The sequence below is a fragment of the Danio aesculapii genome, chromosome 4 (assembly GCF_903798145.1).
Source record: "Danio aesculapii chromosome 4, fDanAes4.1, whole genome shotgun sequence".
In the NCBI taxonomy this organism is placed as follows: Eukaryota; Metazoa; Chordata; class Actinopteri; order Cypriniformes; family Danionidae; genus Danio; species Danio aesculapii.
In genome coordinates this window covers 41,006,878-41,030,037 of record NC_079438.1, presented here as the reverse complement: position 1 = coordinate 41,030,037, position 23,160 = coordinate 41,006,878, and the positions used below count along the sequence as shown (strand labels likewise).

The window sequence follows — 23,160 nt, the reverse complement described above, 5'->3', positions numbered from 1 at the left end:
GAAGGCGGGCTTTATTCACTATATTGACCGTTATACTTTTCACCACTGAAAATGATATGAGTGACATGTCTTGGGTATTTTAGTCTTAGTAAAGATTTAAAACTTTTGGATCTGTGATGAACTCTATTGTATAAAAACAACAATCAGTATGTTCTTAAATACATTCTAAACATTTAAATGATTAATAAATATTTACTGAAAATCAGCAGGTCTAGTGTAGTATTGTGCTTGGTGTGTGGACGTTTTACACAATACTAAGACAGAAACTATATCTAGTGCAGAAAAACAAACAAATATATATAGAAAAAATTAAAATAGAAACAGAAGAAACAAGAATATTTTCCATGGCTCTTCGAAGCTCTTTTTGTTTGTACAGGTTTATCCCAGTTTCTGATGAAAACAGGAAGCAGGCAGAGATATGGATCAAGGTGGATTGAGGACATCAGGAGAAACTGACCTTTGACCCGAGGCTGTTGCTATGGGTGATGGGCCGTTGGGAGAGCGCGGCTCGTCACAGGTGCTCATCTCCATGACAACTTTATCCAGAGACTGAAAGATATGATTTATAGCGGCAATAATTAATATGCACAAACTATACCTGCCCTTACTGTAAGGAGAGTCACGTACAAGACGAAACCAAAAACAAACCACGACAACACAAAACAAGACCAAATAAAACACATACAAAACAAGAGTAAATAAAATATATCAAAAAAGACCAAAAAAAATTACATCTAATACAAAAAACATACATTAGGATGAGACAAGACAAAACAAAAAACAAGACGAAAAAATGAAATGCAAAATAAACTAAATTACAAAAATAACAACAATAATAATAATAATAATAAAACTACACATTTAAACCATGCATGTAGATAGATAGATAGATAGATAGACAGACAGACAGACAGACAGACAGACAGACAGACAGATAGATAGATAGAACGATAGAACGATAGATAGATAGAACGATAGATAGATAGAACGATAGAATGATAGATAGATAGAACGATAGATAGATAGAACGATAGAACGATAGAACGATAGAACGATAGATAGATAGAACGATAGAACGATAGAACGATAGATAGAACGATAGATAGAACGATAGAACGATAGAACGATAGAACGATAGATAGATAGAACGATAGATAGATAGAACGATAGATAGATAGAACGATAGATAGATAGAACGATAGATAGATAGATAGATAGATAGATAGATAGATAGATAGATAGATAGATAGATAGATAGATAGATAGATAGATAGATAGATAGATAGATAGATAGATAGATAGATAGATAGATAGATAGATAGATAGATAGATAGATAGATAGATAGATAGATAGATAGATAGATAGATAGATAGATAGATAGATAGATAGATAGATAGATAGATAGATAGATAGATAGATAGATAGATAGATAGATAGATAGATAGATAGATAGATAGATAGATAGATAGATAGATAGATAGATAGATAGATAGATAGATAGATAGATAGATAGATAGATAGATAGATAGATAAACAATATAAAATCCTTATTACCAGAGAGATTGGATGAGTCTTTAGCTTGGTCCATGGTATCTGTATAAAAACATTACATAAAATAATTACGTAAAATAATTAACAAATTACTTACATATTATACGAACCTGTTTATCATGGTGAGGTCATTGAAAATGAAATCAGAAAAATATTAAAAATATTTAATGGCCCTTTCTATCTGACTTGATCATACGTCATTTTTGTGTTTGTATTATAATAATTTCTAGTATCTATCTATCTATCTATCTATCTATCTATCTATCTATCTATCTATCTATCTATCTATCTATCTATCTATCTATCTATCTATCTATCTATCTATCTATCTATCTATCTATCTATCTATCTATCTATCCATCATAGTAATTGTCATAATCCATGTAAGAAAATCCATAGCGTCTCAGAGAGCTCCTTACTAATATAACTTCTTACTAGAGATGTGTCCTATATATCTGTCTGTGTACGAGTCTGTGTGAGTGTCTTTTTTCTAGTGTGCATCAGGGAGCATTCAGAAACACCTGGAGCACAGCCAGAGGGTAAAAACAAAACTCTGTGTTCCCCTTAAAAAGAGTCAGATGGGGACAAGAAACACATGCACTCATCTCTAAAGAGCAAAATACAGAAACTTTCCATATAATTTGCTCTGCACTCTAATATGAATTTCAAAGTGAGTTAAAAAATATGGGTGTGCTTCAAGAAGCTGCAGCATGAGGTGCTTGTTTAAGGTTTATAGTAGGGCTGGGCGATACAGCAAAAATGCAATCTCGATAATTATTTTCCATATTGAACGATTACGATATATACTTCGATATACAGTTGAAGTCAGAATTATTAGCCCCCCTGAATTATTATCCCCCCTGCTTATTTTTTCCCCAATTTCTGTTTAATGAAGAGAAGATTTTTTCAAGACATTTCTAAACATAATAGTTGTAATAACTCATTTCTAATAACAGATTTATTTTCTCTTTGCCATGATGACAGTAAATAATATGTGACTAGATATTTTTCAAGACACTTCTATACAGCTTAAAGTTACATTTAAAGGCTTAACTAGGTTAATTAGGTTAACTAGGCAGGTTAGGGTAATTAGGCAAATTATTGTATAACGATGGTTTGTTCTGTAGACTATCGAAAAAAAATATGGCTTAAAGGGGCTAATAATTTTGACCTTAAAATAATTTGAAAAAATTAAAAACTCCTTTTATTCTAGCTAACATAAAACAAATAAGACTTTCTCCAGAAGAAGAAAAAAATTATCAGACATACTGTGAAAATTTGCTTGCTCTGTTAAACATCATTTGGGAAATATTTGAAAAAGAAAAAAATTTCAATGGGGAGCTAATAATTCTGACTTCAACTGTAAGTTGTTAATGCTTCCAAGTTTAGGAGAGCACCCCAACAATGACCAAACCCACAAAAACTAGAGGGTCAATTAAATGGCATCACATTTTTGGCCAATACATTTTCGGTGGCTGCAAATTTGGTACATTTCTAGTATCAACACATTTTTAAATTCCCATTCTCGCACATTTCTGTTGTGTGATTAGCTCTAAGATCAATATAGAGTAAATAAGTCCAGAGCTTATCATTTTTATTGACATAAATTTTATCACGATTTGATATAATATCGTTTATCGGCCCAGCCCTAGTTTATAATGCAAATCCAATTAGACTGTTTGGTAAATAAAGCAAGTCTCTCATATAATTTATATAAAAGACAGAAAATAAAATAAATAAAATAAACATTTGATATTATTTACTGATATTACTGAACTTAATATAAAACTGAATAAATATATATATATATATATATATATATATATATATATATATATATATATATATATATATATATAGTAAATAAATAAACTCTGTGTATTTGTGCATGGGCAGACTCCATGTAGGTCTACTCATAATAAACACTGACTGATATAGTATGATCGAAAAAAAAATCTGTATAATTCACCAGTATTGAAATGGCAGCTGTGTGGCGATCAATGCAAACTTCTACATTTATATTTGACTGCCTACATCCACAACTGCTGTAAAATAGGTCAGCAAATATCAAAAGATCTGGATAGCACTTTAAAATCATGGTTCATTAGTTAATGTACTTACTAACATAAACAAGCAATTAATACGTTTATTATGGTATTTATTCATCTTAGTTAATATTACTTAAATTAAATAATGTTAGTTCGTGTTAACTCACAATGCATTAACTAATGTAAACAAGCACAACTTTGGATTTTAATAACACATTAGGTGATGTTGAACTATAATTAACTAATGTTTACCACATTAATTAATTATTAAGTAAATACATTAACTAATGGACCATTGTTCTAAAGTGTTACCAAGATCTGTAATAACAGACAAAACAAATAGTGGCCATGTAATAAAAACAGTTTGTAATAAAGCTGGATGGCCATTTACCCATCGGGAAGGAGGCGGTTGAGAACCAACCAATGTCTAACACATTTTAATAACGAAAATAAACCTCCTTGACCACTGCCGCACACACATAACACGATGACTGGTTCTCTCTCCTCCCGTCTCACCCCTTTTGGAGCCCCTAAGTGGGACTGGTTTGGAAAACAGGTGCAGGGTTGCCAGCTCTAATAAAATTTTCAAGCTCAATGGCAACTCAAAACCTGCCCAAAAAGACTGAAAAGTAGCCCCATTTTTAATCTTTATTTTTATTCTTATCTGGCATTTCTATCACTCATTTCTTATGTGATTCTTCAAATTGTGCAATAACTCAGGGTAATGGAAACCCATTTAAATCTCCTGGACAGGAATGGAGAATCAGCCAATACTGGTTGTAGAAAACTGCACCTGACTAATAGATAATTGACTGCAGAATGAAGGATGAGGCCAGAAAAAGGAACAGGGAAGGAAAAGCTAAAAGTCAGCCTGTCTTGGTTTGGTTTTATAGTTTGAAAAAATAGGACAAGGGAATGTGTGTTTTGTTTGTTCTTCTAAGTATCAATTATAATGTCAGATATTAATTACTACAACGTTCTCCACAACTACAGAGCCATTGTTTTGACAGCAAGGAGTTGCTCAAAGTAACACTGTGTCTGTGCTCTGAGGTTTGCGTGGTCAGCGTTGTTGACTCAGATTGGCTGTTGTGATTAAAGGGCTGGGTCACTGTGTTTCTTCACCACACGCCTGTTCTCTGGTTTCCTTTGGGACAAACTGATATCAAATACAGTTCAAGGCCTAGATAAGGGTGTATTCCAATGTGATAAAATAAATAAATAAAAAACTTGACCAAATTATTAAAAAAGTTTGATGAAAGCCAGTGTATAAAATAGTCAGAAAAATATAAAAAGTAGCAAAAATTTTACTTGAATTATAATAATTTACTACTGTAAATTAGTGCTTTAATTATATTAATATTATAAAAAATTATATTATATAAATTATTACAAAATCTATCTGATTATATGTTAATGAAGTATTACTGCAGTATTATTATTGCTATATACAGAAATAATAAAGCAATAAAGTTATAGGCAATTTGAATAAAAAATACTTTATTTATTATTACTTTAATTTATGGCCAAAGAAAAAGAAAATTTAGTAGTAGTAGTAGTAAAACTTTATTGTCCTTGACAGGAAATTTGTTATGGGCATCGCCATATTGCTGCAGACATTCACTAAAAACAAGCAATAAAAACAATACAAAATACAACAGTTACAAATTTTATAATGCTAGTTAAGATAGACTCTTATTAAATAAACCCACTGATACAGGTACAAAGGATTTCTTATAACGGTTTAACCTACACTTTGGGACTCTATATCTTCTACCAGAGGGAAGCAGTTCGTAATGAGGAAACAAAAAATGAGTTGGATCGTTTACAATCCTTTCCACCTGATTGAGGACACAATTCTCATATAAAACTCGAGGATTAAAATATTCATCGTGCCCAACAATTTTCCATGCTGTCTTTAAGAGATGCATCAATTTAGATTTACACTGAACAGAACACTGTGATACCATATCAAACAATGCTTTCAAGAACTGCTTTATAAAACAACATCATGAGTTTCTTGTTAACTCTACAAGAAAATACAATCTCTGGTGTAAACGAGAACAAACCCACTCAATGTGTGTTTTCCATGTGAAAGAACTGTCGATGTAAATGCCCAAGTACTTATAGGTTTCTGACTGAATAATAGGATGGTCATGTACAACCACTTGACGATGGTCACCTATACATTTTGGGTCAAATACTATCTCTTCTGTTTTCTTAGTATTTATTTTTAGCTTATTTCGATCACACCACTCAACGAACTGACTAATTTCTGACTGATAGTTAACACCAATATCATCATTCTCATAAAGTAAACTTAGTAAGCCTTTTTCAAATAATATTTTGGCTCCAAAAAATAAAAAATAAAAGACAAAAACAAACAAAAAAATTCACTAAGAATTACACAACATTTTAATGTACAGTATGGACAAATATTTTTAGAAGCTGCTAAAGATTACATTGCATTTTAATCTTGATAACTGTGAATAGTATCACAATTTACAAAATATTTGGTTACACTATTTTAAGGTGATGTAGTTACAGCCTAACTATTCATTTAACTACTTGATAATGAATAATGAATTATGTGTACTTACTATAGGGCTGCACAATATATCGTTTTAGCATTGATATCACAATGTGCAATAGTTGTAGTCTGTAATAGTTACATCGCAGGATCTGCAATGTTCAGTTATGATTATAGTTAACTAGGAGAAACCATTTAGGGCACAGGAGAATTGTGATTTTAATGCAGAGTTTAACCAAAATGGAGTGAGTTTTTCATTTGCACGTGACTTCAAGGCCTGACAGCATTCAAAGTGTTCAGGCACAAGAAATTTTACCATTTGTAACTTTCATAAAGAATAATTTTGAATTTTTTAAACAGTAAAGACTTTTGAAGTGTTATTTTACATTTGATTATTCAAATTCTGCACCTGAATACTATTTGATTCCCCCAAAAACCATAAATCACGGTTTATTTCACTGTTACCTTTGGTTGTAATTGGTTAATTTTCAATATTTTTATGAATGATTCACTTTCCTACAGATTTAGTCCAATCGATCTAAATCATAGGTCTCAAACTCGATTCCTGGAGGGCTGCAGCTCTGCACAGCTTTGCTCCAACCCTAATCAAACACAACTGATCCAAGTAATCAAGGTGCTTAAGACTACTAGAGACTATTAATCAGGTGTGAGTTGGAGGTGTTTGGAGCTAAACTATGCAGAGCTGTGGCCCTCCAGGAGTTTGAGACCACTGATCTAAATGAACAAAATATTTCGAAATAGCTCTTAAAGTCATCTGGTGAAATAGTTTGTACAGTATACTGCAATATTTATCTCAGAAAAACTAAATATCGCAATGTCAGATTTTTCCAATATCGTGCAGCCCTAACTTACTATATGGATGGGGTTAGGTTTAGTGTTAGTTATGCATTATTTAATGTAATTACTATAGTAAGTGCATGGAACATATTGTTACCTGTTACAGTAATACAAAAAAAATACATTAAAGCAAATGTTAAATAAAATAAATACACTACAAAACAATTAGTGATTTTATTTAGATATTTTAAATATACTTTAACTGATAAGTACTTGATCAAATTAATGGATAACTAGATTACAAGAACAAAAATCTTAAATAATAATTAAATATACATTATTGTCTGCCAAAAAAAATAACTGTCTGATAACCATGATAATACACATACACTGTGCTTCTGCATTAATTCCCATCTCAGGATAGGTATTAAGTAGATTTGGATGCAGCCCAAAAGTGCAATTATCATCCCAGCAGATCCTTCATTTACAGCATGAGCGGGACTCAAAGTGATGATGTCTTAAACGAGCAGACGTGTCTCTTACCCTGATGGCGGCTTTATTGCAGAAGACTTTATTAATGGCGAGCCAGGTGGGCAGATCCAGCATGTTCTGCAGCACCTCCTCATCCAGCTCCAGGTTGGTAAGCTGGCCCTCCCCTTTCAGAGTGCTCAGATTAATCTTATCTGGAGAGAGGTTCTTAGCAAACCTGCAGACAGACAGAGAAAAAGGAGGGGGGGGAATATCAGTACAAATAAAAGAAATTCCTGAAAATTTGACTTTTTCCGTGTTTAAATGCTGTGTAATTCTACAAACCCCCCAAAAAACAGGGCCATGGAGAACCCAGTAACTTTATATTACTAAGCTTTTCTCTGCAAGGACTACAAATGTTCTGTAGTTGGATAAAGCGACGAACATGAGAGTCTTAGCAGACTCCTGACATCTGAGCCACTGAGACCATTGCAGCTGAGTTTCATGTTTGAAGGAAAAATGCCAAATTCTGTCAGTGAACACATTTAGGTGTTTTAATTTTTCATAGTCAAGGGTCAGTTCAACATTTCTGAAGGAGGGGTCAATGCTTTGTGCTCCAAGATATCCAAAACACATATGTCACTTCATATTTTGAAAATGTTTTCAAACGTTTTTTATGAATGTGCTTGTAAACTACATATACACTTGAGTTATATACAGTATGTAGCCCAAAAAAGGCTACTGAGGTGAAAAGTTAGGTGACTTCGAAACCCATTCATTTCAATGGCCTGACCAAAGCGCATGACAGCGGAGCACACCATCGACTAGCTTGAAGACACTGCAGTCAAAGTTCAAAATAACTCAATATTTTGATCAAGTATCCATGAACATTTCTATGCATGTACCACTCGAGCTCACTGGAAAAGAAAAGTCGAAAAGACATTTGTGTGTTGCTGTTTTTTTAAACCAGTATGATTTAAGTTACTGAAATTTACTATTTAAATACTGAATTTAAAATGTCTTACAAAATTACGTTACACTATATTATTTAAACAAATAATAAATGCTTATTGCAAACCATTTTTGGTTTCAGTTTTCAGTTCAAGTGCATCCAGACTTTTTGGTTTCGGCCCTTAACTGTTATTTTGGTGCATACTATATTGTTAACATGCTGTATGGCTAAAGGTAAAGTTACAATTGGCTCTGACTGCATTCAGTGTACCGAACCGCACCGTACCTTACCACTTAGTGGAAACGGGTCATTAGTTTTAACCCAAAAAGCTTCATGTCAGTGTAATAATTCATAAACACTTTTTATTATGCACTGTACAGTACAGTTTGTTTTCTGTGAAGGTTAGAGAAATATAATAATGGTGTCATGTTTATTTACAAAGGCCTGACAGAGCCATAGCATACAGTACTAGTCAAAGACATTAATCAACTTTACTCCACAACAACTACAATTCCACAAGTGAATGTTTAATGCTAAAGGTCTTGGCGGTATCTTGAAGCTGAATGTTTTTTTTTGTACGTGATTTAAACAGGTTTTAATTCGCCACTGGTCATTTCTGCCATTTTGGCTGTGTGAGATTTGTTCGATCCATCGTTTCTGTCAAAACAGCTTATAAAGGCTCTGCCCTCTTCTTGAAAGCAGCAGCTCATTTGCATTTAAAGAGACACACACAAATACAGTTCTTTTTGTACATGCTCAAATAGGTGCGAATGTGGCTGGCTATTGTAAATGATTCAAGATACATGCCGTGGGCACCAGTGATTTATTTTACATATTATGAAAAAGGGGGATAAGAAGTTCCCTTCATTAAAAAAAATGAGTGGAAAAAACACTGCAGTATTCCATTATGGTTTAATGGCACTTTCTCTAGACTATAATTACAGCTTTACAAGCAGACAGACCGGTGAGCTGTCCTGCTGCTGCCACCCACCATTAGAACGGCATGTGGGAGATCATACTGTATGTGCAAATGCTTACCTTCAATAAACTACTGTTCACCGGTTACATAAGCGTCAGTACACTAATTATACTGTATGTACTAGTCTAGAATTTTTTTTTTTACTGATGACATCAAAAAACAACTATTTATTTTAATTGGAAATTTGTGTTGAGTTGAGTCGAATACATAATGCAATCAAAAAAAGTATCTAGCATAAAAAATACTATAATTAAAACAAATATTAAATTAAATAAACAATACATAAAAAGTAATTGATTTTTAATAATTGCAAAAGCAGCAGGATTACATAAAACACTTAATATACTTAAACAACTAATGTATAAAACTAATATAACATCATATTACAAATTAAATGACAAATTAATGGTTTAAAACAATGAATATACATGAAAAAAAATCCAAAATCAGTATACAGTTGGAAAGTATAAATAAATGTATAAATAAATAATAAAAAGAAAATAAATAATAAATAACAAATAAAGATACATAAAAAATAAATAAATAATAAATAAAGGAAAAAATAAAAATAAAAATAAATAATAATAATAATAAATAAATAAATACATTAAAAAAGTATAAATAAATATTTCATTAATCTAATTAATATCAAACAGCTAACGCAAATCATTAATTTTCAATGACGAGTTGCACTAAGTTACAGATGATTGATTATAACAATACAGATGATTGATGATTGAATATAACAATATAATCAATATTGATTATAACAATATAAATCCTAATATTTATATTTTTAAACGTTAATAGTTCCCGCCATATTTCACCCTCTGCAAAGCTGCTTCTTTTGAATGAATGATTAATAAATTAACCATTCATAAAAAAAAATAATAAATTGGCCATTATTTGTCTTACATGGCAGGCTATTCACTCAGTATTCATCAGTCTATCTCATCATGATCATTAGGAGTGTAAATGTTCCCAACGTTGTGCTCTTTTACTCAGACAAAAAGGCGGGAAAAAGACAACAACAAACTATCAGAAATTAAAACGACTACATTTGCATTTAAAGGTCACAGACAAGTTAAGTTTGCCATCTACTTCCTCTCAAACCATAACCCACTATCAAAATGAAAAGATTTCGATGCTAAATTCAACCACGTAGTCATTCCTGAGCTCTGAATCCCCACCGAATTCAGTGGCCCTGACCTTCTGTTTCAGCGTCAATCGATTTTTCAGTTAATGTTTAGGAGTGTTCCCGAAAGAGCAATGTTCTCTGAATGGCTTGATAACACAACTCATTTGTTATCATCATTTCCTTGTTTTAGCACTGCGGGCTAATGACACAGACAGGTCAGGGTGTGGAAAAACTGGTCCCCGAAAGCCAGGATGTCGTCAAGGTCAATGCTTGTCTGGGTGATGTGTGGTTTTTGTGTGTCATGAATAGCTTGAAGATGTCGAATGGCCTGTTTATTTGACTTTCAGTGCGGTTTCAACACCACAGCGAATGACACAAGCTAGCTTAAAATAATCAGTCCGTCGAGAGTCACTGTTAGCTGTGTAATTAGGTCTCAGACTAGGTGTAATCTGCGTTTGAGAATGACCAGTTAATCCTGTTTCACAACTATCTCATTCCGACAGGATCAAATAAAGTGCCCTATATAAAAGAGCACAATGCATTTATTATAACGACTCGTTACTGAGTGACAATTGCTATTAACCACTTCAAAACATCTCACACTGAGTGTTTAATTGCTGCACTGAGGTAAACACTGGCCTAGAAACCTAGAAACAACTGTACTTTCCTTTGTGTAGGTAGAGAGAGGAGAGATAAAGGTGGTTTACAGCGTCTGTGTTTCCAAGGACTGAATGAGGAGGATGAAAGTGTCCAAAGGTCGGAAAGCCGTAGCAGTTACTTTTTCTGAAATAGTGCTGGTTAATGTAATGGAACAAAGGAAATGAAACTAAATAACAAAAGGATAAAAAAATAAACGAAAAATTCAATTCAAATGCATAATTAATTTAATAAATATAAATATAAATAATAATTTAATTATGTTAAGATAGTAACTAAATAATAATAACATTTAAAAAAGAAAAATTATATATCACAATATATATATATTATTATATTACATATTATTGTATTATATACTGTAAGAACATAAAATGTTTAATTACGTAATGTAATGTGTGTATTTTTATAGCGCATTTATCTGGGGGGGGGGGGGGTTCCTTCCACATCACCACAAGTGTGCAGCATCCACTTGGATGATGAGACGGCAGCCACAGGACAACGGCGCCAGTGCGCTCACCACACACCAGCTATAGGTGGAGTGGACAGACGACGATAGAGACAATTTGGTGGATGGGGATGATTGGGAGACCATGATGGTCAGGGCCGATGGAGGGAATTTGGCCAGGACGACAGGGTTACACCCCTACTCTTTACAAGAAATGCCATGGGATTTTTAATGACCACAGAGAGTCAGGACCTCGGTTTAACGTCTTATCAGAAAGAAAGTACCACTGACAGTATTTTGCCTCCTTAAATATACTGGGGCATTAGGACCACAAAGATTGCAGGTTGAGAGCACCCTGCAAGGGGGGCCTGGTTTATACTCGACCCGTCTGTTAGTTCGCTTGAGTGCATGCGGGGAATGTGACGCCATCGCGGTGTTTGCGAACGTTCACTATGAGTGTGCGTGACATGATTTCGGCTGTTCAATAATTCAAGAATTCAATAATTGAACAGTTACAAAACTATAAATAAGGAACAAATTATTTCTTTGATTGGAAAAGAATATTTGAACCAATCGGTTTACAACATACTGATGCCCTGTTTTTTTATTCATTTTTTTACTATATTGGTGATAATGGTTTATTCTTTCTATAATAAAAAAAATATTTTTAGAGCAACCCATGCTCCGTTGTCATTAATATTTCAATAAACTTTAATAGGTCGAATTTTCCGAGATACGAACAAAAGCAAGTGATGCAGCAAAGTTTAATTTTAAAAACTCTTGAATGGTTATAAAATTCTTTATAATCATTCAAATAATTTATAAAAGAATAAAAATAATTAGCTTAAAATCTTATTTTTAATTAAATTAATGATATGACGTAGTTCTGGAAACTTTTTCTATGGTTATCGGTCTGGTTTTACAGTCAGTCTCTTTTGACCGCCCCTGTCGTTTTAAAATCACAATGGTGAGCGCGTCAAGTATAAAAGCCTCGTCTGTTTCGTTAGCCCTGCTTAGCCCTAGATTTTTTTTAAATAACATTACACAAAAACTTCATGTAAATAATAAAAAAAAAACTGTTAAAAATTTTTAAAAAATTAAGATAATATTAATATAAAACTGTAACACGTGGATGACAGAGACAACGTTAGGATCCAAGTGCAGGCTTATTCGGTAGTCAGGCAAGCAAGGGTCAACACAGGTGCAAACAGATGAATAAAGGCAAATCCAGAATCATAGTCACTATAACAGGCGAGAGGTCAGAAGGCAGGCAGTGAACATGGATAAACAGACAAACTTGGCAAGGGTCAAAACACTGAGAAACAAGACTAAAGAAAACACGTTGAATTGTCACTTTACAGGTAAACAAGACTCGGCAAAGGAAGTGATTGTGTGTGCTGTTTAAATAGTGTGTGTAATCAGTCTAGAAGCAGCATCAGCTGTGGGAGTCCAATCAGTGGAGACATGGAGCAGGTGTGTGTGTGTGGCATGACTGAATTTGTAGTTCATAAGATGTAGTCCATGTGAATGTGAGTGTTTTCCAGCGACCTCTGGTGGTTAGATCGCTGGTAATCATGATAAAAACTTAAATTAACAAAATAAAGGCAAATGAAAATAAACAAACCATCAAATTGTATTTTTACTAAAAAAAATCTAAATGAAATCAAAAATACTATTAATGTAATAAATAAATGACATGCAGTAAAATCTACTTAAATACAAATGTAATTAACCTGAACACAAAACAACCAAATACAGAGACATTTACTGTAAACCAAGATGGACAAACTTAAATAACACAAAATTAACTAAATGTAATTCAAATAGATCAATAAAAATATAAATTAAAACAAAATTAAACAATAAATAAAACCACGAGTTCTGTTGAAAGATGAATGTATGAAGGTGAGAAAAATCTTAAATTTTTTTTTTAAAAAGATGGTGAAGAGGCTGAGAAATGTCCTTTTTTTCTTCATCTTCAGAGCCTTACGGTGTAAATTATTAAACCGCCGCAGTGCAACGAGCCCTGTGTGGGCTTGTTCATCACTCTGTATGTGTGAAACAAACCCAACAAGAGGCAGAGTGTGTGAAAACATGCAAACTTTCATAGACGTGCCAGTTGAAACTGAAGCATGACTAGCCTGGCCTGCGCATGACGTAGCCGTGCTCGGCGAACGGTTAAATATTCATTCAGACACAGCCTACCTTCAGTGCCCGATATCAAATATCGGGTCAGTCCTCCGAACGCTTCACCACTACAGTGAAGAGATGGGACTCCCGCCAGCCAGATGACATCAGGTGGGCTCAGATCAACTACACCAGGGTCATCTATTAGCAAACTCAGGTAAACACACCTGTAGTCTGTAGGCTCTAATGGACTAGCACTTAAAATAGCTCATCCAAAATTAAACTTAGCTAAATTACTCATTCCAAGACCATCTAAGATGTACTGTATAGGTGACGTTTTCTTCTCTAAAACATTTGAAAAAATTTGAGCTCAAACCATTGTCCTTGTTGATTCATAAAATGCACGTCCAATAAAAAATTTAATTATTCAAAATCAAACACACACAGCCAACACAAAATTAATAAGTGTTGCTCTTGACAATACACTGAGGACTGAGGAAACGAAATGGGTTGTACGTTGAAGAAACTGAACATCATTAAAACTTTATTACCTACAAGTTTAGCAAACAGTTTGATTGTACTGATTATATTGGTTTTTTTACGTCCCATTGGTGTTGATATGGCTTTTACTATTGCCAGTACTACTGTTGGTAAACGTTAATGAAGTTTAATTAATAAGAAATATTGCATTGGACGATAACATCAGATCATTTTGCTTCATATAATAAAAGATACAATAAATGCTACGCTAATTATTCTCTGCTATGCTAGTTATTCTCTTTATTCTCTATTTCCACCTGGGGATACTCATCCCGAGGCCCTCAGACTACGCAGCGCCACTGACTCGATCCAAGACCAGCAACGAGATGATCCCAAGGTTTCCATTTCCTGGACCAGGCCGTATCCTGAGCAGCTACTGTGGTGGTCATGGAAGAGTGGAGAGCATGAGACTGATTCCTGCGACGCTCCAGGGACAGACGGGTCTTCGCTGAGGTCCAGCTTCCAGCCTCCGGCGCCTAGACTGCAGCTCTGCACAAGACGTTAGGCCAGTGGAGAAATGGTCATGCCCAACTAAGCCTGGTTTGTCTCGAGTTTGTTTTAATTCTTTACTTTCGCCAATTGGTGAAGTTTTTTCCTCGCCGCTGTCTCCAATGGCTTCCATGATTTGGGATCTGTAGATCTGCGCATCAATGAATTTGCTCTTTAGTGTTTGGACTCTCAGTAGTGATTATTAAACCACACTGAACTGAGCTAAACTGAACAGAACTTAAACACTGAAAACTGAACTACACGGTTTCAATTTACTATGATCTTTATTGTGAAGCTGCTTTGACACAATCTACATAGTAAAAGCGCTATACAAATAAAGGTGAATAGAACTGAAAACTAAATGTACAAAAGCTTTCAGTAGGACAATGCCTTTTCAAAAGGTAACCTACACTCTTGTAATTTTTAGGTACTTATATGTAGGTCTGTCACAATAGTCAATATATCGACTTATCGCACAACACATGGACCTGACCTCAATCATTTTTGGTGATGCAATATACAAGGATGTCCAGATCCAATCACGTAATCGGAAATTGAGCCCGATTGAGAAACAGCTAGGCTTGCGACATGACATCACTTTGTTGCAGAGACACTATTGGTTAAATGCACACAGAAGCAGCTTGAAGCGGAAAGAACGAGTATGTCTGCGGTTTGGAGGTATTATAAAGTTGATGACAACATTGTCAAAGCAAGTGAGTTATGTACACTTGGAATTGCCTGCTGGGTATTTTAAGCTGAGCTTATATATTTACTGTTGCACTAAAAAGTCCAAAAGTGAAGAATTTCTGTTATTTATTACTTGACTGTTCACGCTACCTCACAGAAGTGCTCTGTGTGTTAACAGAGTTGTTGAATGTTAAAATAAGGTGAATTAAATAAAAAAATAAGGAGCATCCTGGATCTGTTTCTTCGCTCTTCTTTATTCTTTTGTATGTATTATAGAGGTATCGGATCGGGTCTCTGTAGATACTCAAAATTAAATGACTCGGACTGGAGGGCGAAAAAACCTGATCTTTAAATCACTAGCAACATACCGCGCATACATAAAAACCAATTCTGGCAACATTTTAGCTGACAGCAAAACTTCTCTATCTCTATTGGAGGTGTCAGTGTCAGTATGGTTAAAAAACATATAGTATTTACTATAAATTACTGTAGTATATTTTTATGTGGGTGCCTAACAGATAGATCTTGAAGCAGATATCGCAGCCTCTATTACCTTTTACCTTGCACTTTTATATTAACATTTATTATTATTTATTTGTTTAGGATATGCATTTTCACATTCTGATTCCAATGCCTAATCATTAAATTGTTAAAATTACTATAATTAAATTAAATATTCTTAAGAATAAAATATTATGTGTTCTTTAAAGTGTTTACTTGCATGATGGTGCTATTATATTATCATTCTGGCATTATATAAAGAGTGGAATAAATGGTCTTAAAATGACACTAATATCGTTTATTGCAATATATTATGGTGCAATATATTATACGACAAAAATAGATATTGTGACAGGCCTACTAATATGAACCCTTTAGGTACTAAAATACAACTTTGAGGTACCACTTCGGACCCTCACTTACTCACTCACTCACTCACTTATCCTTTGACTTAGTCTCCGATTTATCAGGGGCCGCCACTAGGGATGCAACGATTATAGATTTTGGTTGTACTATTATCGTGTGAGGAATAATCACGATTATTATGGACTCATCAATTTCAAAATACTACTAATTAAAAATAAATCACATGAAAATTCCTTTTATTTTAAAGTGTTATTTATTGCTGCTCCGTAACCAAAGAATACAGCACAAAATAATAATAATAAAAAAAAACAATAGTCCATTTCTCTGGACTTAAAAATAAGTGAAAAAAGTTTTTGGCATTTAAACACAAGTAATAATTTTACACTGAAAATGAATGACAGAACAATGAATAGTCAAATTAATTAATTAATTAAGATAAGAATAAATAAAAACAATTTTATTTGTCTAATGTAAATCTAAGCTACATATTAGACAAGTATTTCCCTTTTAAAGAGAACAAATGTAGTCAAAGTCTGCTGAAACTCTGTCGTCTAAAAGTCCTTTTGATCAATATATTATGAACTTGTTTGGTATTTTCCTTTTATACTTTTTCTCTTAGGAGCAGAAATGCGTATATTCCATAAACTGGAAGCTGATTGGTCCATTTCTTGTGATGTAACTCGCTGTGCGCTCGCAGCATTCTTTCAACTAAGTGCGCCTGGAAAGCATGAGAGCATTGTTGCCAATATGCGCAAGTCGTGTGCCTCCATTAGAAATAACGAACTTGTGCTGGCAAAAGATGGGATATACAAACGGCCCTTAGATAATAGCCTCAACCCGAATTAAAAAACAGCCTTTAATCCAGTGCACATGCATATTGTGTACAAGCTGGCATAACTTTGTTTAGTTGAAGCAGTTTTGTTCCATGCAAAAACACGGTGTTGAGAAGCCTTTACGATTAATTAACCATGATGAATTAAAGCGTGGTTGATAGTGAAATCGGTTAATCATTGCATCCCTATAGTCACCACAGCGCAATGAACTGCCAGTTCCAATATGGACCCTGAAAACATACCATCTCAGTGACAGCTTTTGTACCTATATTTCTGAGAATGGATTACATTTTAGAGGCATGTTTTTGACTCTCAAAGACTACAGTTCAGCAAAAAATAAATAAAAATCTAATTTTATGTTCTCCCAGTGGGAAAAAAAAAAAAAAAAAGTCACCACCATCTTGCATGGATAGAAATTCAAATTGTAATTTTAACCATTTAAATTTAATTTCGATGTCGAATAATAAAATAACTGGAGTGATTGAACAAGAAAGCCAGTTGGAAAGACATCACACATTTCTACTACTGCATTCCACCATACTGGACAATCCTAGACAACAAAAGGTCATTAGAGGCATATATCCTGCCTCCTACAAAATGAAGAGTGTTATAACAGTCAACACATTCTTCCCAGGCCCCCAATACCAGCACTATTGGTGATGGTTTTGGGTCTAAACAGCACAAGACCACACTGTCAGACGCACAGACACTCATTCATACCAACCATCACAATATATGCACAAAAGCTCCATAGACCGAACTAAAGAATAGCAAACTCACACAGAATTTGCAAAGGCAGCGCTGATTTTATGGGCTTAATAATGCAGAACACATTAAAATATGATCAGTTGTGTTTGGTTTAGCTCATTTTACATTACAATAATGTCTGGGAGGGGGTTCGACAACAAAAAAACATTGAAACAGAACAACTCAGAGCAAACACTTGAGCTTTTTTTGCTTCTGAATTTATCCGTTTTTAAACGAATCAACGACTCAACGTTTAGGTTTCTCTTCAGCGAAAAAAATTCTTCGCATTTCATTACCTGTAAAACAATAGCCGCTTGGAAACCAGCACTTATTGGATGAATTTCAAAGCATGGGGATCTACTGAATGCGATGCTTGAAAGAAATCATGCCCCAGTTTTGGTGACTTATTAATCTAATGCTTTACGCCAAGGACGCAGAAGGAGAGCTCTGAATAGCCTAAACACAGCAGTTATTGACAGGACAACAGACACCCTCATAGACCCTCAGCGGATGACACACACATAAACAAACACAAGGCCCACGTGAGAGGCTACCTGGCCTTATAAAGCTGTCCTGAAAATATCTCAAAGGACGACTGCATCTCAGTGCAAGGTTTTAGACAAGCCCCAGTCTATAGAGGTGTGTGGGTGAATCCTGAGCGGAATGAAAATCATTATCCAATGGGAGTCATCAGAAAACAAGAGCTGAGAGACTGAACCTGAGGAAGGTCGGCATGACAATAACAATCGACAGAAGAAGAGATGAACAGCACAGCAGTGTAAAAGGGAGCAGACTGAGTAAAGCTTACTTGGCTTTCCTTCAGCAAGCAGACATTATTACTCGATTTTATGACCTACAAACACTGATCAACCAGAGCTATTAGTCCAGGACTAAACTGCTTGCTATTTAAACAGAGACCTGTTAGGCATATGCTCAGTAAACCATAAACGATAAAAACATTTATTTTTCCGAAGAGCACAGCACAGATGATGAAGCACTGATTTTGTAATTAAAAAGATGGAAACTTTCCTCTTCGCCAATGCTGAACTGCTGATTAAAAATTAAACATTCTTAAGAGTATATTGATTCGTAAATCAGACTACACGATGATTGTGCTGTATATTATTCATTTAATAAAATGGAAAGAGATAATGCAGTGCTCAGCATATATAAGTAGAGCCCATCTTTTAAATTCATATTTTTAATAGGAAGCTTTATTATATTAGTGCATATACATTAGATTAGTCAGTACTGAAGCCAAATCTCGAGCTTATCTTACAAAATAACTTATGATAACAGTCCAAAAACTAGTACACCCAAATTTAAATGTTCTAGGAAAATATTAAACACAAATTTATAAAAGAGGAGAAATCAAGAGAAGCAAAAAAATTGAAAAATGTAGTTGAAGGTTGTAATTTATTTTTCAATATTTTGCTTGAATTTTATTGTATTACGTCAATTTCTAATTATGTTTCGTGACTAAAATATTATTTTAATAAATATATCTATTTTAATAAATCTGTTTTGTTCAAATGCACCAAAATACATTGCCTATATTCACTGAGAAATGGATGAAAATATTAATTTTCAAAATAGGGCGTTTACTCAATTATGCTCAGCACTGTATGTTTAATTTGTTGAACGATAGACAAAACAGGTCAGGGATTTTGTTTTATTAATATACTCATTTTAACAAACTATAACTTCTGGTGCACTAACTCTCTTTTTAAGAGCACACAGCATGAGAATTGAGATTAGTATTAATATTATTAAAAGTAATAATTTATTTCAGAAAACCTTACAGAGTTTAGTTCTGTTTCTTGAAAAAAAGTAAGCTTTAACGTCATGAAAAAATAAATATAACTTTAATGTCAACATTAATAAATACAACAATTGATCTCAACAAAAAGGTGTTTTATGTTAATATATCATTTCAGATATTGCAATGTGCATATCCGCAATAGTCACATCGCAGGACGTGCAATGTTGAGTTGGGATTCTAATTAACTAAAAAAAAAATCATAGTTAAGTTCACATGATTTGTTCAGTCATTTTGAATGTAATCAGTTTGTATGACTTTTTTTACTCAGTTGTGTTTTTTAAGGCCCGTGACTGTAAGATTTAAAGCAAATTTAAAGCGTTTGGGAACAAGAAATTATAAAGTTTGCCACTTTACCAAAGATAAGTTGAGCTTAATTATCAAATAAAGACTTGAAATCTTCAAATGAGCTTCTTTACCGCAAATACCACTAAAAAACATAAAGCATTGTTTATTCATTCATTCATTTTCTTTTCGGCTTCGTCCCTTTAATAATCTAGGGGTCACCACAGCGGAAAGAACCGCCAACTTATCCAGCATATGTTTTACACAGCGGATGCCCTTCCAGCCGCAACCCATCTCTGGGAAAAGCACTGTTTATTTCATTTTTATTTAATTTCATTTTAATATATATTTTTGGATATTTTATGCAGATGCACTCCCCTACAAAATCATACCAATCAATGTGAAATTGTGAATTCCTCCCAAACTGTTAAGTCATAATGTGAAATTATATTCATATCGCAGAAATACAAAATATCGCAATGTCAGTTTTTTCCAACACCGTGCAGCCCTAATTTGTAGTGATGTTCCCTCAAGACTAATGCTGAGTTCAGACTGCATGATTTTAGCCACGATTTTGACTCACCGACAGGTTTTGAGAAATCGCCAACAAATGCCTGAAATCACAGGCAAATCTGTGCTCGTTCACGTGAGTAACGATCACACAGTATAAACTATCAAAGACGTGATCTGATGAGTCGCTGACACCCGTGTGATATTTGGCATGCTGATTCAAATCATGCCGTGTAAAATGTTTTCTGATTGAAAATAACATCGCCGATTACCTACAGCCAATGAGAGCGCAGCATCCACTAGTATGGGTATCTGCAGGCCAGCAGGAGGTTGAGGGAAAAGTTAAAAGCGCTTATTTTCAGTCTATTTGAACCCTAGAAATGGAGGAAAAACTCGTTTAAATTTGGCAGGAGCAGCAGTGTCTGTTTGACATGTCATCTGAGCAATACCACAACTGGGTCGAAAAAGAAATAAAGTTGAGGAGAAATTGCTACATTTTCAAGCCTACTAAAGGCTATACTACATGACTTCATGCTGTTTCCATGTCACTTCTTGCGTGTGTTTCATTGTGAGACGTAGTTTGTGGACCGAGACAACGTTGTCGGCGATTCTTCCTATTTTAAAGTCATGCAGTGTGAAACCCCCTGTCGCCGATCCATCTTTCAGTGTAAACACAGCAGCGACGAAACGCTACCCCGGATAGTCATGCAGTGTGAAAACATCTGTGACACAACTATTTTGAAAATCCTGCAGTCTGAGCTCAGCATAAGTAGTCACTTCTCCAACTTCAGATATATCTAGGCCAAGATTTGCATTTCCTTATTTTTGTGAAAGCACAAGTCTAAATTGCCTAAAGGGCAAAATCAAAGGGGAAAGTCCGTAAGCAGTCATCTGCAGTCTTTCTCTGAGGCTGCGTGAGCACAGGTGAGATCAGCAAACTTCCTTTCGGCAAAATGATGAGAAAGGCTGAAAAAAAAAAAATTCAACGAGACGCATTAAGTTTCACTTCAGTTCACACTGCAGTGAAGTGAAAACTCAGCCCTCAGTATGTGGAACAAACCCTACGTCCTGATTCTGTTTCAGGCCCAGACTAACAGGAAGGCGCTGTTATAACACAATTGACTGAGAGCCACATGTTGCTTTTCAAGTGTGTTTCATATCCGATCAATGCTAAAACAGAGTGACTGTGAATGACGGTTTGTGTTCAAGTGCTGTGGAAAATGCACCTGGGAATGCAACGGTTCAATAGTGTCAGTCAGACCAATGATTGTTTTTTCCTGTGTGTGGCTGTGTGTATTGATTTTCTACACTTGTCAAAGAAACATTTACAACATGTAATGAGTTTCATTTTATTTTTTATTGAATAAACGAATCAGAATCAAGTCATTTACAAAAAAAAATGATTTACATTATTGTTTAGTCATCCTCAAGTGATTTTAAACTTGACCTGCAATCCACCAATAACAGAAAGAGATGTTTAGAAGTATACTCAAGCTGCTCTTTTTCAGTCAGCGAAAGTGAAAAGATTGGTTGACATACACTTCCATAAAACGGACATGATAAGACTGGTATGATTTTGTTTCATCATTCTGGATCATTGGAGTGTGGAAATCCAGCATTAGAAGAGCAAACACCTATAGCTTTAACCCTGACTTTACTGCTAATTACGATGAGCACACAATACTGCAACAGACAGTTAGGACCAGTATCTACTGTGATTGATCTTTTAAAATGAGGGGCAAAACTGGAAATACAGGCTAGGCATGATTCATTCCTCTGACAATTGCCTACAGCTTCAATCAGAAATCTCTAGGGCCTCAAAAGCAAAGCAGACAACAAAGGAAATATATACTACATTTAAAACAATGTAAATGTACAGTGTGTAATTTGCTATTTTGAACAGGGTAACACTTTAGTTTACGTACCAATTTCCACTATTAACTACTGTCTTATTACCAACCTAATATTAAGATATTTGGCTGTTTATTGACACTTATATAGAATGATCTTATTATATTATATAATCTTATTTAACCCAACTACTACCTTACTAACTATTACTAACAGGCATGGGACGATAACGGTTTTCAAGGTATACCGCAGTTTGGAAAACTCAAGGTTGTAAAACCACGAACATATTCTGTACTATTGTTTCAAAGGTATGTGTAAGATTTTTTATTTTATTTATTTATTTTAAATTTTTTATTTATTTATTTATTTATTTGTTTGTTTGTTTGTTTATTAGGACAACAGTATCTCCAGCAGAAAGAAATATCTAAAGATGCCGTTTTAAATTGTAAATAAATCTGTGCTTTTGAAACAAATGAAGAGAGCAGAAGTCAATGATTTATTTGAAATATATAGCTTGACGTGTTTACTGCTCCAAAATATCATAAATCTTTAAATAAATTGAATATATTGTTTTCAAAGGGGAAAAAAGTTTTTGTTTTTTACTCAGACATTTTCAAAGAATATATTTTAGAGCAGTAATCACAATACTGTAATACCGTGAAACCGTGATATTTTTATCCAAGGTTATCATACCATCAGAATCTTATACCGGCCCAAGCCTAATTACTAATAAGCAGAAAATTAGTAATTCATTGAAGTAAAATCTTAGTAAATGCTTTATTAATGGTAAAAATTGTACCTCAAATTAAAGTGTGACCTTAACCTGATATATAAATAT

At 34.1% G+C, this 23,160-nt stretch overlaps 1 protein-coding gene across 3 annotated transcripts in view; it reads right to left on the bottom strand.

The window, feature by feature from the left end:
- bltp3b (bridge-like lipid transfer protein family member 3B) overlaps positions 1-23,160 on the bottom strand; it is a 71,675-nt gene that overhangs the window by 41,638 nt on the left and 6,877 nt on the right. For all 3 annotated transcript variants that reach the window (XM_056455657.1, XM_056455658.1, XM_056455659.1), the window contains exons 2-4: positions 7,469-7,631; positions 1,556-1,594; positions 458-549 (exon numbers count right to left, since the gene is read on the bottom strand). In XM_056455657.1, coding sequence (XP_056311632.1) covers positions 458-549; positions 1,556-1,594; positions 7,469-7,631 — 294 coding nt within the window. The remainder of the gene's footprint in view (positions 1-457; positions 550-1,555; positions 1,595-7,468; positions 7,632-23,160) is intronic.